This window comes from Syzygium oleosum, unplaced genomic scaffold (genome assembly GCF_021117445.2).
Source record: "Syzygium oleosum isolate NSW1041296 unplaced genomic scaffold, Sole_v2.1 Sole_v2.02, whole genome shotgun sequence".
Classification (NCBI taxonomy): Eukaryota; Viridiplantae; Streptophyta; class Magnoliopsida; order Myrtales; family Myrtaceae; genus Syzygium; species Syzygium oleosum.
In genome coordinates, this window is record NW_026607486.1 from 21,419,475 (window position 1) to 21,433,455 (window position 13,981).

At 44.4% G+C, this 13,981-nt stretch overlaps 2 protein-coding genes across 5 annotated transcripts; one reads left to right on the forward strand and one right to left on the reverse strand.

The window, feature by feature from the left end:
- The first annotated feature begins 1,772 nt into the window (after window positions 1-1,772).
- LOC115673280 (chlorophyll a-b binding protein CP29.3, chloroplastic) lies at window positions 1,773-4,765 on the forward strand. Of its 3 annotated transcripts, none has more exons than XM_056308445.1 (3): window positions 1,773-2,381; window positions 3,600-3,904; window positions 4,541-4,765. In XM_056308445.1, exons 1-3 carry the CDS (start codon window positions 1,881-1,883, stop codon window positions 4,551-4,553), a joined length of 819 nt encoding a protein of 272 aa, XP_056164420.1. In that variant the 5' UTR covers window positions 1,773-1,880; the 3' UTR covers window positions 4,554-4,765. The 3 variants fall into 3 exon arrangements, with proteins under 3 accessions (XP_056164420.1, XP_056164421.1, XP_030451256.1); XM_056308446.1 differs by having other exon boundaries at window positions 3,600-3,868; window positions 4,505-4,765; XM_030595396.2 differs by lacking the exon at window positions 4,541-4,765 and having other exon boundaries at window positions 1,775-2,381; window positions 3,600-4,082.
- A 3,091-nt stretch (window positions 4,766-7,856) lies between these two features.
- Window positions 7,857-10,653, reverse strand: LOC115673019 (putative serine/threonine-protein kinase-like protein CCR3). 2 transcript variants are annotated; one of them, XM_056308444.1, is made up of 2 exons: window positions 9,906-10,653; window positions 7,857-9,785 (listed from the first exon to the last, which is right to left on the reverse strand). In XM_056308444.1, exons 1-2 carry the CDS (start codon window positions 10,498-10,500, stop codon window positions 8,116-8,118), a joined length of 2,265 nt encoding a protein of 754 aa, XP_056164419.1. In that variant the 5' UTR covers window positions 10,501-10,653; the 3' UTR covers window positions 7,857-8,115. The 2 variants fall into 2 exon arrangements, with proteins under 2 accessions (XP_056164419.1, XP_030450895.1); XM_030595035.2 differs by having other exon boundaries at window positions 7,857-10,653.
- Window positions 10,654-13,981: the final 3,328 nt, after the last annotated feature.

Below are 13,981 nucleotides of genomic sequence, written 5' to 3' on the forward strand. Positions count from 1 at the left end.
CATCGAGAACTTTCTGTTTTACTATCTAACAAATGTACCGAAGGCACTCGTCGACAAAACTCACGGGTATCACGATGCGTTTTGCTTTGAACAAGAGATGCTTCGCTTTCTAGGGCTAGACCAGTGGGCAGTGGCTTAGGGCCCGTTTGGTAACGTGCCAAATAGTGAAAATTTCTGTTCTTTTGTTCCCAGAAATAGTTTGGGAACAGAAATGCGTTTGGTAAATTTTTTGTTCCTTGGCACATTTTTGCAAAAATTTGTGCCGAGAAACGATTTTGGAAGAGAAACAAGAAGTAAAAAAGTTGCTTCTTGTTTCTGCACAATTTTGAGAATCAGTTTTTTTTTCTTTTCTTATTTTTGTGTTGTTCTGCCCTCATTTGGGCCTGCCGCCGGGTGACTCGCGACCGGCCACAGCCCAGGCCCGGCGAGGGCGTCACGGCCCGCCGCCGGCCGGCGGAGGCGAGGGTCGCCCTCGCCGGCGAGGGCGAGGGCTGGACCCTCGCCGCTTGGACGAGGCGGCCTCGCCCAGATCGAGCGAGGCCGAGCCTCGCCGTCCGTCGCGACGGCGAGGTCGGCCTCCCGAGAGATGGCGAGGCTCGGCCTCGCCTAGATCTGGCGAGCCGAGCCTCGCCGTCGCGACCCACGGCGAGCCGACCTCGCCGTGGGTCGCGACGGCGATGCTCGGCCTCGCCAGATCCGGGCGAGGCCGAGCCTCGCCGTCTCGGGCGAGGCGCCTCGCCTCGCCGACGAGGGCGACCCTCGCCTCCGCGGCGGCCGGCGAGGTCCGTGACGCCCTCGCCGGCCCTGGGCGTGGCCGGTCGCCGACGACCGGCCAAGGCCAAAGAAGAAAATAGAAAGAAAAAAAAATTAAACAATTCAAAATATTATTAAAATATTATTTGGGAACAGAAATTTTGTGTAGTTACCAAACGCATTTTGTTCTTTTCTACTCTAGGAATAGAAATTTTGGACAGTTTATCAAACGCCTTCAAATACTCGGAAATTGTTTTCGCAGTGAGAATAAAAAAATCATTTACGTTCGGAAATAGCCGGCACGAGAATGGTATTCATGCGCACCCTTAAGATCCAGAATAACAAGTCATATTGGTCCAATGTTAACGGTGGCCCAGCCACTCGCGCATAGAAACTCAATAAGGTTGGCCCTGGTCCGATTCTCAGCATCACCTCCTGCAAATTACCCATTTTATGTTTGGACCATTCGTGCAAGCTGATTACCAATTGGTCTTTCTCGTCATAACCATCAAGAATATAAACTACAGAAGAGTCGACTAGTTGTCTGCAATTGTGTTTATAACTCTGAACTTTCACTTAGCGTCCTCGAATTCGAACACTACAGCCAGAATCACTGGCCACAACACAGCAACATCTGAAGAATGTTTTTTTTTTTTTTTTTTTTTTTTTTGATCAGACATCTGAAGAATGTTCGATGTATGGTTGTCTTATCTCGCCGGCTATGTTCCTCATCCTCGGCCTCCATGAATGAGAGCCGATGCTCGGGCATCATGCATGGACGGACGAGGCTTGCTCAATACCTACCAGAAAGCGACGGCATCCTTAGTATATACTGTATAGGAATCAAGGGGCTCCACTGAATAAGGTGAAGCACCCATCAACCATCCAACCTTCCCCCACCTCCGGATAAGGCTAAGATAAGGCCCGACCCACTCGCATCCATTGATTTCTCTTTCGTTCCTTAGTTTCCACCAATTCCTTTTTTCAACCCAACCAAAACCATCCCCAATTAAAATAAAATAAAAAGAGTTGTAACTCCAAATAACCCACAAAGAACACAACAAAAACCACTTCTCTCTGCAATATTATTTATAAGATATAGTATCCACTGACTTGCCCCCAACACCATGGCTGCTGCCGCCGCCGCAACCTCCTCCTACTTCTTCGGTACTTGCATTGCCGACCCGAAGCCGAGCCTCGGGCGATTCCAAGCCCGGTTCAGCTTCAGAGCCAAGAAATCGCCTCCCCCAAAACCTGCCAAGAAAAGGTTGGATGGGGAACGGCTGGTCTGGTTCCCGGGGGCCGAACCGCCAGAGTGGCTCGACGGGACCATGGTAGGGGACCGGGGCTTCGACCCCTTTGGGTTGGGGAAGCCGGCGGAGTACCTGCAGTTCGAGCTGGACTCGCTGGACCAGAACCTGGCCAAGAACTTGGCTGGGGACGTGATCGGGGTGAGGGTCGATCCGTCCGAAGTGAAGCCGACCCCATTCCAGCCGTACAGCGAGGTGTTCGGGCTGCAGCGTTTCCGGGAGTGCGAGCTCATCCATGGGCGGTGGGCGATGCTGGGCACGCTCGGCGCGATCGCCGTGGAGGCGCTCACCGGGGTTGCATGGCAAGATGCTGGCAAGGTACGCTCCATATCCATATGGACCATCCATCATACACAATACAATTCTCTACGTACAGTGTCTTACAACAAAAAATCTACCACAAGTACAGCACAAGATGATAGAATCCCATGTGAAGAAATTATTGTTCAGTGGATTGTTCTTGAAATCTAATTTGGCTGGTTTGGCTGGTTAAGATGATAAAGAAATCGAAGTTCCTCAGCTCCCTTTTCTCTCCTTTTTACAAATCTTCTCATCATCGGTGTTAATCCGAGTATGAGGTATTGTAAGAATTATCGAATTCGACAGTTGAAGGTGGGAAACCTTAGTGGAAACCAGAAAACGAGGATACATGAAAATTACAAGATTATGTCGGGAAGATATTTTGGTACTCTTAACTCCGTAGGAAGTAAGATCCACACATTTAAAAAGTACGTGTTTCTGCTGTTTGTCCGTTCCTGCTGTCAACATTAACGTTGAAAAATGCGCGTGTTGTATCCTTTGGCTCGTCGTGGCTTCTTCTTTACCAAGCCAGTGCCTAGCTTTTGGTGATGATGGTGGGGCAAGAAATTAATTAGTGAGAAACTATTTCATATATATGTACACAGAAGTGGTATCCACTATTGCTATCCGGTGTTATCTATTGGAGTTTATAGAGCTATAGCCTAAAAACAAGGCTAAGGGAAGTTTGGTTATTTAGTGTAACACTTAAAACTGCGATTAACGTGCTTCTTTGTGTTATTATACAGTGTAAAAAGTTGCATGAAGTAAGTTCTTCGAGAGAGAGAGGAAAGAACCTCTCGAACTGCTCTTTTAGCTTTCTCTTTTCGATATAGTATAATCTCTAAGAGGGTTTGAATTGGTTGATGGAATATTTAAATATTGAACCACGCTTTCATCTAACAGTTTAAGTTTACGGCTTAAGCTTTTAGAACAATTGACAACAATCTCACAAAATTTTACAAAGACAATCTGTTTAGCGAGCTCCTTCACTTTTCCTCACTAAGTAAAATTTCACTAGTTAACCCCCCCACCCCCACCAAAAAAAAAAGACTAGTCCTAGCTGTTCCAAATTAAACCAGCATCGCAAACAACAAAAGATATTTAATAACGTGAGGATCATAAATAAACGACATGATACAATAATAATTTCATTCGCAATCAAAGGATATTCCGACCACATTTTCATAGTTACTTATAATGTTTGCTTAATTAACGAAATCCGAACTTATTTCTCAGGTGGAGCTCGTGGAGGGATCGTCCTACCTCGGCCTTCCGCTGCCATTCTCGCTGACGACCCTGATATGGATCGAGGTGATAGTGATCGGGTACATCGAGATCCAGAGGAACGCGGAGCTCGACCCAGAGAAGCGGCTCTACCCGGGCGGATACTTCGACCCGCTCGGCCTCGCCTCCGACCCAGCGAAGAAGGAGGACCTCCAGCTGGCCGAGATCAAGCACGCCCGCCTCGCCATGATTGCGTTCCTCATCTTCGGCCTCCAGGCCGCCTTCACCAGCAAAGGCCCGATCGCCTTTGTCGCCACCTTCAACAAATGAGCCCAACTCAACCACGGGACCCCACCACACCCGTCCTCTCCCCCAACTGAGCCCACCAACCTTGTGTCGTTCCTTGGCTTTCTTTTTGGTACGATGATCAAGTTGTAAAATGAACTGATTATGTTATTCCCGCTTAATTAGACATGTTATAAGGTGGTTAATCCCTGCTTAATTATTTAATAATCTTATTAATAGGTGTATTAAATTAAAAAATGGATCGATATGTTTTCTAGAAGTCCTACAACTTCTAATAAAAGTGCAATTGAGTTCTAAAACTTACAAAAAATGCAATCAAGTCTTAAAACTTGTTAAATTGATTCAATCAAGTCATACAGTTAACACCGTTTAATTAATTAATGGAAAACGCTGCCGTTCTCGCTAACGACCCTGATATGGATCGAGGTGATAGTGATCGGGTACATCAACATCCAGAGGAACGCGGAGCTCGATCCGGAGAAGCGGCTCTACCCGGGCGGATACTTCAACCCGCTCGGCCTCGCCTCCGACCCGGAGAAGGAGGAGGATCTCCAGCTGTCTGAGATCAAGCACGCCCGCCTCACGTTCCTCATCATTGGCCTCCAGGCTGCCTTCACCGGCAAAGGCCCGATAACGTTCGTCGCCACCTTCAACAAATGAGCCCAACTCGACCACGTCCTCCACGCCCGCCCATCCTCCTCCCCCCAAACTGAGCCCACCAACCAACCTTGTGTCCTTCCTTGGCTTTCTTTTTGGTACGACGATCAAGTTGCAAAATGAACTGATTATGTTATTCCCGCTTAATCAGACGTGTTACAAGGTGGTTAATCCCTGCTTAATTATTTAATAAGCATTGCCTTGCTTTCCACCCAGTCAACTCCGGCAAGCAGCCGCTTGAAAAGGTGTGCTTTTCGGGCTGTAAAACTTCTCCCAACCTTTGTTTAATTCAATCTAATCCCACTACTAATCATTAAATTAATCTCGGTAAACCACTTCTAATGATTCGTGACTTTCCTAAGTAGTCATCAAGCCAAGCCTCGTCATGCCAGTTGTTTCAACAGAGTCAGCTCCCCAGGTTTCTTCTTCTTGTTTGTTTTGCTTCCCTTGTTTACCCTTTCTTCATATTTTAATCTATTCTTACTGTATAAAGGTACATAAACATAGCAAATATACGAATTGAGGGTCTTGTTTTTCTTCCTTCTTTAGTTGAGAAATATCTTGAAAATCGAGAGAATCTTGTTAATGTTGCCCTCTGCATACCCTTGGAGGGAAATTTAAAGAATATCTTGAAAATTGAGAGAATCTTGTTAATGATGTCAATTTTTACAGATTTTTAAATTTTCTGAATTTTTTATAAACATTTTAATTTTTTTAAAATTTTATGATTTTTTCTTTTCTTTCGCCATTGGCCAATAGTCAAAGCAAAAGAAAGGAAAAAAAAGAAATAAAATATAAAATATAAAAATGAAAAGAATAAAAAATTTCAGATAATTTTTTAAAAAGGAAAAAAATTGTACATGTTAATGCTGCCTGTTCATGTCCATGTCAACAATTCTCGGCCAAAATTGAATAGAATGACTATATCGACAAATCGTTGAAAGGTTTAGTACCAAATTAGCCAAATTGATTCATGTCCATGTCAACAATTCTCGGCCAAAATTGAATAGAATGACTATATCGACAAATCGTTGAAAGGTTTAGTACCAAATTAGCCAAATTGAAAAACTTATAACTGAATTGGTATCCGTGCGAATAGGTTTAGGACTTTTTTGGTTTTTATCTCGTGTTGGACATTGATTTTACGTAAAAATGGTGAGAACATATATGGAGATATTTTCTTTTTCGTTTTCTTTTTGCAAATATATATGTAAAAGCCACAGTTCATTTTAAAGGAAGAACTTCCAATTTCCAAGAAAAGCTTGACTCCTTTTGGCTCAAATACTTGATATTGTGGTTTTTGAAGCTTCCAAATCATCTAATTTACTTATAATTATATTCATTTTGATTATATCAGTACTTGGAAAAGTTTAGAGCACAGATCGAAGGCCACGGTTCATTTTAAAGAAGAAACTTCCCATTCTATAAAAGTTTAACTCCTATTGAGTTAAATGCTTGATCTTGTGATTTTTGTAGCTTCCGAATAATCTAATTCTCTTATAAGTGTTCGAGATTCTATTAGTACTTGGTAATGTTTAGAGTACAAGTTCGGCGTCATAGTTCATTTTAAAGCAAGAATTTCTCATTTTAAGAAAGTTTGGCTCCTTTTGGCTCAGATGCTTGATTTTGTATTTTTTGGAGCTTCCAAATTATCTAATTTACTTATAATTGTATTCATCTTGATTCTATCAGTACTTGGAAAAATTTAAAGCACATATTGAAGGTCATGGTTCATTTTAAGGGTAGAACTTCCCATTCTATGAAAATTTAACTCCTTTTGAGTTAAATGCTTGATCTTGTGGGTTTTGAAGCTTCCGAATCATCTGATTCTCTTATAATTATGTTCAATTTGATTCTATTACTACTTCGTAATGTTTAGAGCACAAGTTCATGGCCATTGTTCATTCTAAAGGAAGAACTTCTCATTCTAAAAAAGTTTGGCCCTTTTTGGCTCAAATGCTTGATCATGTGGTTTTTAGAGCTTCCAAATAATCTAATTTACTTATAATTGTATTCATCTTGATTCTAATATATATTGATGCGTTTTCCGAAAGGGCCTTACTAAGATGATGAAAGATAGTAAAATAAAACCTAGTCACTTACTGAAATAATTCGAAAAGATTTTTGTTAATTAGATAACCGAAGAAACCAAAATTTGACGTGCTCCACATATCGACGTTTCTCTTGTTAGGTATTCATTGTCTTGATGAATTACTTCTTCTTTACTATGTTAATTAGACACCGGTGAACATGAACCCTTTGAAGAATGAGAAATGTAAATCAGTCCACATTGTTAAATCACATTTACTAAGCCTCATGCCTTAATAGTAAGTGCTCTCAAAGCACGTTTAGATGCTATCCTTTCAAATTGCACACCCCCCACTCTCAAAATCAAGAATGTTCACATTTCCAAATCCACAAGAACACAGCATGCATCAAAATGGCGAAAAACTTGCAGTCAAGGACCATTTGCAGGGCAATTTCTTGTCCTCTTTTCATTTATTTCCTTGTTGCAAGTACTTGAAAAACCTAATTTTCTATTTAGTGCAATAAATAGTCTTTATGGTCCAAAAGGGAAAGTCGGCAACCAAAGTTTGAATCCATGAAGCAGTACAAGAGAACGGAATCCACATTAAATTCATGAATAGCTCTCACCAAGATTCATGAGAGGTGTAGGTGTGGTGGTGGTGGGTGGTGGTCGCCGGCCACCGCCGATCCGCCAACATTCGACATTCATCCGACGGTGACCGATTTATTCCACAGTATTCAATTTCTGGTTTGGCCCCGTCGGTTTCTCCTATCAATTAACGGGCGAAATGAAGACTATACCCCATTAATGAAATCCCCATAAATGTCCTTTGCCCCCACAATATGGTTCGGTGTGGTTTTCAAGTTTGAAAACGAAGATCAGCATCTGGGCCCTACACGGGGTAACACTCGCTGAGCATAATACCCTTTCAGACTCGGAGGCACTGGTCGTTGACGGCCTTCCTCTTTGAATTTCCAAAGTCAAAGACACCGTGTTACCTGCCCCCTCTCCACGTGTGAAGTCGAATTGAAAAAGGACCCGAGTTCTTTTTCCTATGGTAGGACCGATTCCCGAATCTGTCCATTTTTATGAGGACCATGTGTGATCCATAGACACGCAAATCTCGAAAGAGGAGCCTCTGTTTTGATTGGTGCTGCAGTCCTTTTCTGGGGGCACCACTTAGAAACCTATTCACACTTTCAAGATCTCATGCAGCAATTTGTTTCACACACTGATGTGAGAGAGAGAGAACTCAAAAGAGAAAGGAAAAACATAAATGTGGAGTAATTTTCCTTCACTTCAATGGAATAAACAAATGACAACTGAATCCATCACAGAGCCTCTCTGGCTCTTGCTGCTGTTCACAGAATCCTAACACTAGAGCTCAAGGTCAGATGGAAAATGCCTACCCCCTTTACAATCAAGAATCCCCTGAAATCCATCTGGATCATCCCTCCCAAAAGTGAAAATACAAAAGATAATGATGAAAGGAGATCTTGTTCCTGTTTTTTTTCACTGTTTGTTTAATCCTCGATTTCATTCTGAAACAATGGAGATTGTGCCGCTGGAGATGCTCCCATGGCTATCTTCACATAGAGTTAATGCCCTCTCTAAATTAGCTACAATGTCGGTCATGGTTGGCCTGTCCTTCCCTTCCAAATTCACGCAATGCATCGCCGTGTAAGCCACCAGCTCGACCGCATCCGCCTCGTTCGACTCCGGCGACCCCACCCTCGAGTCCAAGATCTTCGCCAATTCCCCTGCCATTATCACAGGAACGGCAAAGTCCACGATGCTAATCGGCGTCCCTCCATCCTCGCCGCTCTTAAATATCGCACGCTTCCCTGTTAGTAATTCTAACAACACCACCCCTAGGCCATACACATCGCTCTTCGCAGTCAACACATTTAGACCGTAGTACTCGGGATCGATGTACCCTACTGTTCCCGCAGCCTTGGATGGTCTGAGATCACGATCGGATGCAGGACCCATCAACGACAATCCAAAATCGGACACTCGGGCCGTCCAGTAAGTGTCTAGCAGTATGTTAGAAGATTTGATGTCTCTGTGTATAATGGGAGGCACTGCATAGTTGTGTAGATATTCGATCCCTCTGGCGGCATCTAACGCAATCTTGATCCGCATCTTCCACGAGTTCACAGGACTACTACTTCCCTCGACATTGTCTTTATTATGCAAGTGATCGTAAAGAGCTCCATTCTTCATGTACTCATATACTATTAGCCTCTCCTCTTTTTCTTCACAATACCCAACTAGCCTAACCAAGTGTTTGTGGTGAAGCCGAGACAAGAACGAAATTTCCGATTCGAAAGCGCTTTCTTTCTCCTGGAACTTCTTCGTCCTTGGACCGGTTTCACTCCTTTTTATGGCAACTTCACGACCATCAAGTAATTTCCCTCTGTAAACAACACCAAAGCTGCCGGCTCCGATTTTGTTCTCGAGGGAGAAGTCGCCAGTGGCCGCTGCTAGCTCTTCTAAAGAAAATTCCTCTGCCTTATCGGCGTGCTTTGAAGAGGTTCCACTTCTCTGGCGCCTCATCGCTCTTGAGCTCTGGCGCCTTATGGTGGATGATCTTGAAGGAGGACTAGTGTTCGATGTCGTCCCGCCGTTCGAATTCCCCCTAGTAATTGTAGGTTGAACTGAATTATGCACCTTCTTTTTCCCAAAACATACCCCGCTCCACAAGCAGTAAATCATCGTGCAAATTCCTGCTAATGCTCCAACTGATCCAACAATCGCAAAGGCCAACAAGCCCCTTCTAAGAGCTCGTGATGGGGAGGATGGAGGGGAGATCGGCGCCGGTGGCAATGGCGGCGGCATTGATTGTGAAGGAGGTGGAGGGAATTGTAATTGGTTAGTACAAGGCTGGCAAATCACACCAGAGCCGCTGCATAGAGACTGTGACAGACCATAGATGCCACATTCACAAGCTGACTGAACACATGGCCCTGGAAGTATTCCTGTCAAAGGAAGCTCCGCGAGCCCCCCAACCGACTCACTAGGCCAACCAGGACCCCAACATATGATCGACAAATTACCTGATGTCAATCCACAAGTGAAATTCGAACCCGAAACAATCGATTCGAATGAAATTACATCAGTACCATTAGCTGAATACTGGCCATCGCCACCCCAACAAGTGACAGTGTCATTCACTTGCCTGATTGCACAGCTATGATTAGCACCTAGAGACAACAAAGAGAACTCAAAGGATGAATGCGAAGGAACATCTAGCTGCCCAGAATCATTGTTCCCTCCGCAAACTACAAAACCAGAAGAATTAAACCCACAAGCATGTGAACCACCTGCGACGATACTCGACATTGGCATGTTCCCAAACCCATCTTGAACTTGAATAGCATCCAAGATTTGACGGCTACCCCAACATCGGACATGACTCGTATTCATCGTTATTCCGCAGGAGAACCCAAACCCAGATGAAATCGACGAGAATCGATCAGCCCCAGACGGTACCTGAAAAGTGTCATCGATCCTCCAGCATTTCACCTCTCCTGTGGCATTCACCAATGCACAGACCTGATCGTCCCCAACGGCGAGACTCTTCAACGGGGCCGACTCTTTTCGGTAGACCCTCCTGGGGACGAGGGTAGAATTGGAATTGAGAATGTCCCAGCAGAGGAAGGTGGACCCGCCCGACCTGAGGCCGCAGAAGTAGCCCCGGCCGCCGGAGACCTCGGTGAACGAGACGTTGGGTTCGACGGCCAGGAGCCGGCCCCCGCGGTAGCACCGGACGGGGCGGGTGGGCTGGCCGGAGACGACGCCGCACACGGTGGCGGAGCCGTAGGCGGCGGCGACGGTGGCGCCCGCGCCCAGCCCATGGGCGGCGGGAAGGAGGGCGGCGAGGAAGAAGACCACGGCAAGTATGGGCGGTATCGTCATGCGAGGGGGCCTCTGGCGGCGGCTGATGGGTTGGTGGGTCGCTGCTTCATTGGCGGAGACGACGACCCAGTTCGAGAGAAAGAGAGAGAGAGGGAAAGGAAAACCGAGCTTCACGAGTTCAATGAGCGAGCGAGGGAGAGAGAGAGAGAGAGAGAGAGAGAGAGAAGGAGAGAAGATGATGCTCGCGGGGGGGTGTTTCAGTTTCCTTTTACGGGCGACGCAGTGTTTGGACACGCAGTTTGAAGGACAGCATTTGGCGAACGACGTTGGCGTTGGCTTGGCTGCCTGTCCTGGTAATTTTTTTTTTTTGTTTTGAACGAACCTGTCCTGGTTGAAAAAGGCTATTCTTTTACATGACGTCGTTGTCTTTGGAAGTTCAACGGACGTTTCAATGGGCAAACTTGCCTTTCTCGGGGAGCGGCGACTTTGCTTCCCTTCCTTACGCATGGAAAGTTCAATCACGCAGCTGATTTGGCCATTAAGGACTCTTTCATCTTAGGGCGCGAACTATGGTCGTTCTCTTCGTTGGAAATTTCTATTCCCTGAATAAGTTTTTGAGCAAAAAAAATAGTGTTTGATAATGACATAAAATTTCTGTTCTCAGAAGAGAAATTCGTCTGATAGGTTGTTCTTAAATTTCTGTTCCCAGCAGGCGGCGGTGGAGGATGACCGGCAGCCGGCGCGATGGGGGGCGGTAAGGGCGAGCAATAAGAGAGTTGTTATTTCTATTTTTTTTCCAAAAATAGAAAAGTAAAAAAAAATATATTTCTCATTTCTATTCTAAATCAATTTTATGGGCTAAAAATTTGTCCTGGAAATAAAAAACAATGAAATCGCGTACCCAAACAGATTTATATTCCAAACATATTTCAAGAAACAAAAAAATAGAAAAACAGATAAACCGAATGGTTATCATTTGCGCCCTTAATCCCCTCCCCATTTGTTCGGAGTGAATCAAGAAATATATTGTTTCCCAAGGGAAAATTACCAAAGAAGTTCTAAACCTATTTAATTCGGTTATATACATTTTTTTTGTTAATTGAGTTTTAAACATTTTGCATTTGTGTCAATTCAGTCCATCCGGTCAATTTTGGCCAGAAATCATTGACATAGACGTCGTCCGGTCTACGTAACACAACCGGCTCTAAAGTGAATAATTTTTAATAGTTTTTTAAATTTTTTCCTTTTCTTTTTCCTTTCCTTTCCTTCCTTTTTTTCTTTTGTTATTCCCCATTGTGGCCGACAAGGGTCACCGGCGCGACCCTCAAGGCCAACCTTGTCGGCCGTGAGCTAAGGCAGCCTCGCCCATGTCTGGTGACCACGGCCGTACCTCGAGATGGTCAAGTGCAGCCGCAAGCAAGGCCAGCCTCGCCAGGGCCTTGCCAACCACGAGCGAAGGTGACCATGTCACGTAGGGTGACCGACATCTATGTCAGTAATATCTGGTCAAAATTGGTCAGATTTACTGAATTGGCACAAATGTAAAAGATTTAAGAGTGGGAAAAAAATGGTTTATGACTGAATCGATACAATTGCAATAGGTTTATGACTTTTTTTGTTATATCCCCCTTTGCTTTTGTACATCAAAATTGTAATCGCTTGTTTATATAGGGTATGATGAATCCTACGAATTTACAAGGGCACGAAATAGACTCTGGTGACCTCGTTTTCGCTAGTGTGAAATCGAGATGAATCAAAAGGCTAAGAAGGCATTTAGTTTTGGCCAGAAATTGGGTAGACCTCGGTGGACCCAACATCAGCTAGAGATCCCTTTTGGATTTTCGCGATGTTCATCACTCGACCTTTGAACAAAATCCAATGACTCCTTCTACGGAATTAACTTTTCATCAGTCACATCTAAGACAATGTCACCTGATTTAGTTGCAACTCGCAAGTTTTTCTTCCATTATGTTATCAACCAGTTTTGGTTACCGGATCTCATTTGAATTGCTTATCAATTTTTATTTGAATAATTTTTTAATTCGCTATTCTTTTTCTACCGAGTTACCGACTTGTCGAGTGGCGGCTCGACGCTACGGGGGTGGCTCTCAATCGCTGCTGTCCCGTGCCGTTCTGTGCAAGGAGAGCGAAAAAGGGGAGGGGAAGAGGGTAGAAGATGGGTTCCGGTGTAGATTTTGGATGCGCACGAGGAGGCGAATGCGTCTTCTCAGGCTCGCGAGACGCGGACCGCAGCCTCCGCAGGTTCCGAAATATGAACGGGGTTATTTGATATGAAGAGCAAAGTCGAGGATGATGGTTGCGGCTCTCCTTAGAATATGATATGTAAATAAACAGACTTAAAATGATTATTAAATCATCTCAACGATCGCAAAAATTGACTCTCGAAGGCCGCGGCCGCCACCGCCACCGCCCCGGTCCAAATGAACTTGTGCTGCTCCTCCAATACACAAATCGAACATCCAACCTCTTCTTGTCCCAATGTCAAACCGCTTTGCGTCTTAATTTATCAAACCTGTCGGAGACATCTGGACGCATGGCGGTGGTCTTCATCTCGTTGAGTAATCTTTATGATTAACGGGTCAAATGACACGATTTCCATGTCCGATTGTTGGTAATGATGTACCGGTTCGTCTTCTGTTGACGGTCAAGCACGTTTTTTAGGGACCATCGAGAAGGTGGGTGAATCTCATTTGGTGTTATCGGGGGAAAATTTCTGGAATGCAAATCGGAACCCAAATCTTTTTCTCGGCTCTGTCGTTTTCGGTCCCCATCTCTTCTTCGTTTTCTCCGGTTTTCTCTGAACGGATGATGCATTCTTGATGGAGATAATGACACAAATGGTCCGTTAATTTTGGTCCAATATGTAATGTGATTCCTGGACTTTACCTCAACGTGCAATATAGTCCCTAAACTTTTAATTTATTCAATATGATCTATATATTTTTTGTACATGTTCAACTTAGTCCCTGAACTTTATGAAAACGTTTAATATTTGTCCTTCAATTAATTCAAGTTCAGGGACAACATTGAGTATTTTTATGTAGTTCAGGGACTAAAATTGAACATGTACCAAAAGTCCGGGGACCACATTGAACAAATCGAAAGTTCAATGACCATATTGTATATTTAGCTACAGTTCAGGGATCATATTGAACATTGGGCGAAAATTCAGTGACTATTTATGTCATTTTTCCCTTCTCAATGTTCCAGGACTTGTTCAACGCGACAGACAACGCAAGTAAACATGCTTGACTGAGCTCTGGTTTGATTTAGCAGAACGGGTCCGGGCATCCATGTGAAGGCAGAAAGGTTATGGTTGCGAGTGGGGCAGCTTTCTAGACCTTGATAGGCATGAAGATGACGTTAGGCAACGCACAAAAATCATTCACACTTCGCTGAATCTGCATAAACACAGTCTTAACGTCCTCGTCTCTGCTGGCTTGAGTGGAAGTTTGACTGTTGACGGAGTCTCTCTGATTGTGATACTGCCCGTTTCAAGATTCTTCTTTTTCGTTGGATG

What these genes read in the sequence shown, in the direction of transcription:
- LOC115673280 (XM_056308445.1), top strand. Translation starts at nt 1,881, where the DNA reads ATGGCTGCTGCCGCCGCCGCAACCTCCTCCTACTTCTTCGGTACTTGC. An exon ending in CATGGCAAGATGCTGGCAAG is followed by an intron (nt 2,382 to 3,599) that starts GTACGCTCCATA and finishes CTTATTTCTCAG; the next exon opens with GTGGAGCTCGTGGAGGGATC.
- LOC115673019 (XM_030595035.2), bottom strand. Translation starts at nt 10,500, where the DNA reads ATGACGATACCGCCCATACTTGCCGTGGTCTTCTTCCTCGCCGCCCTC.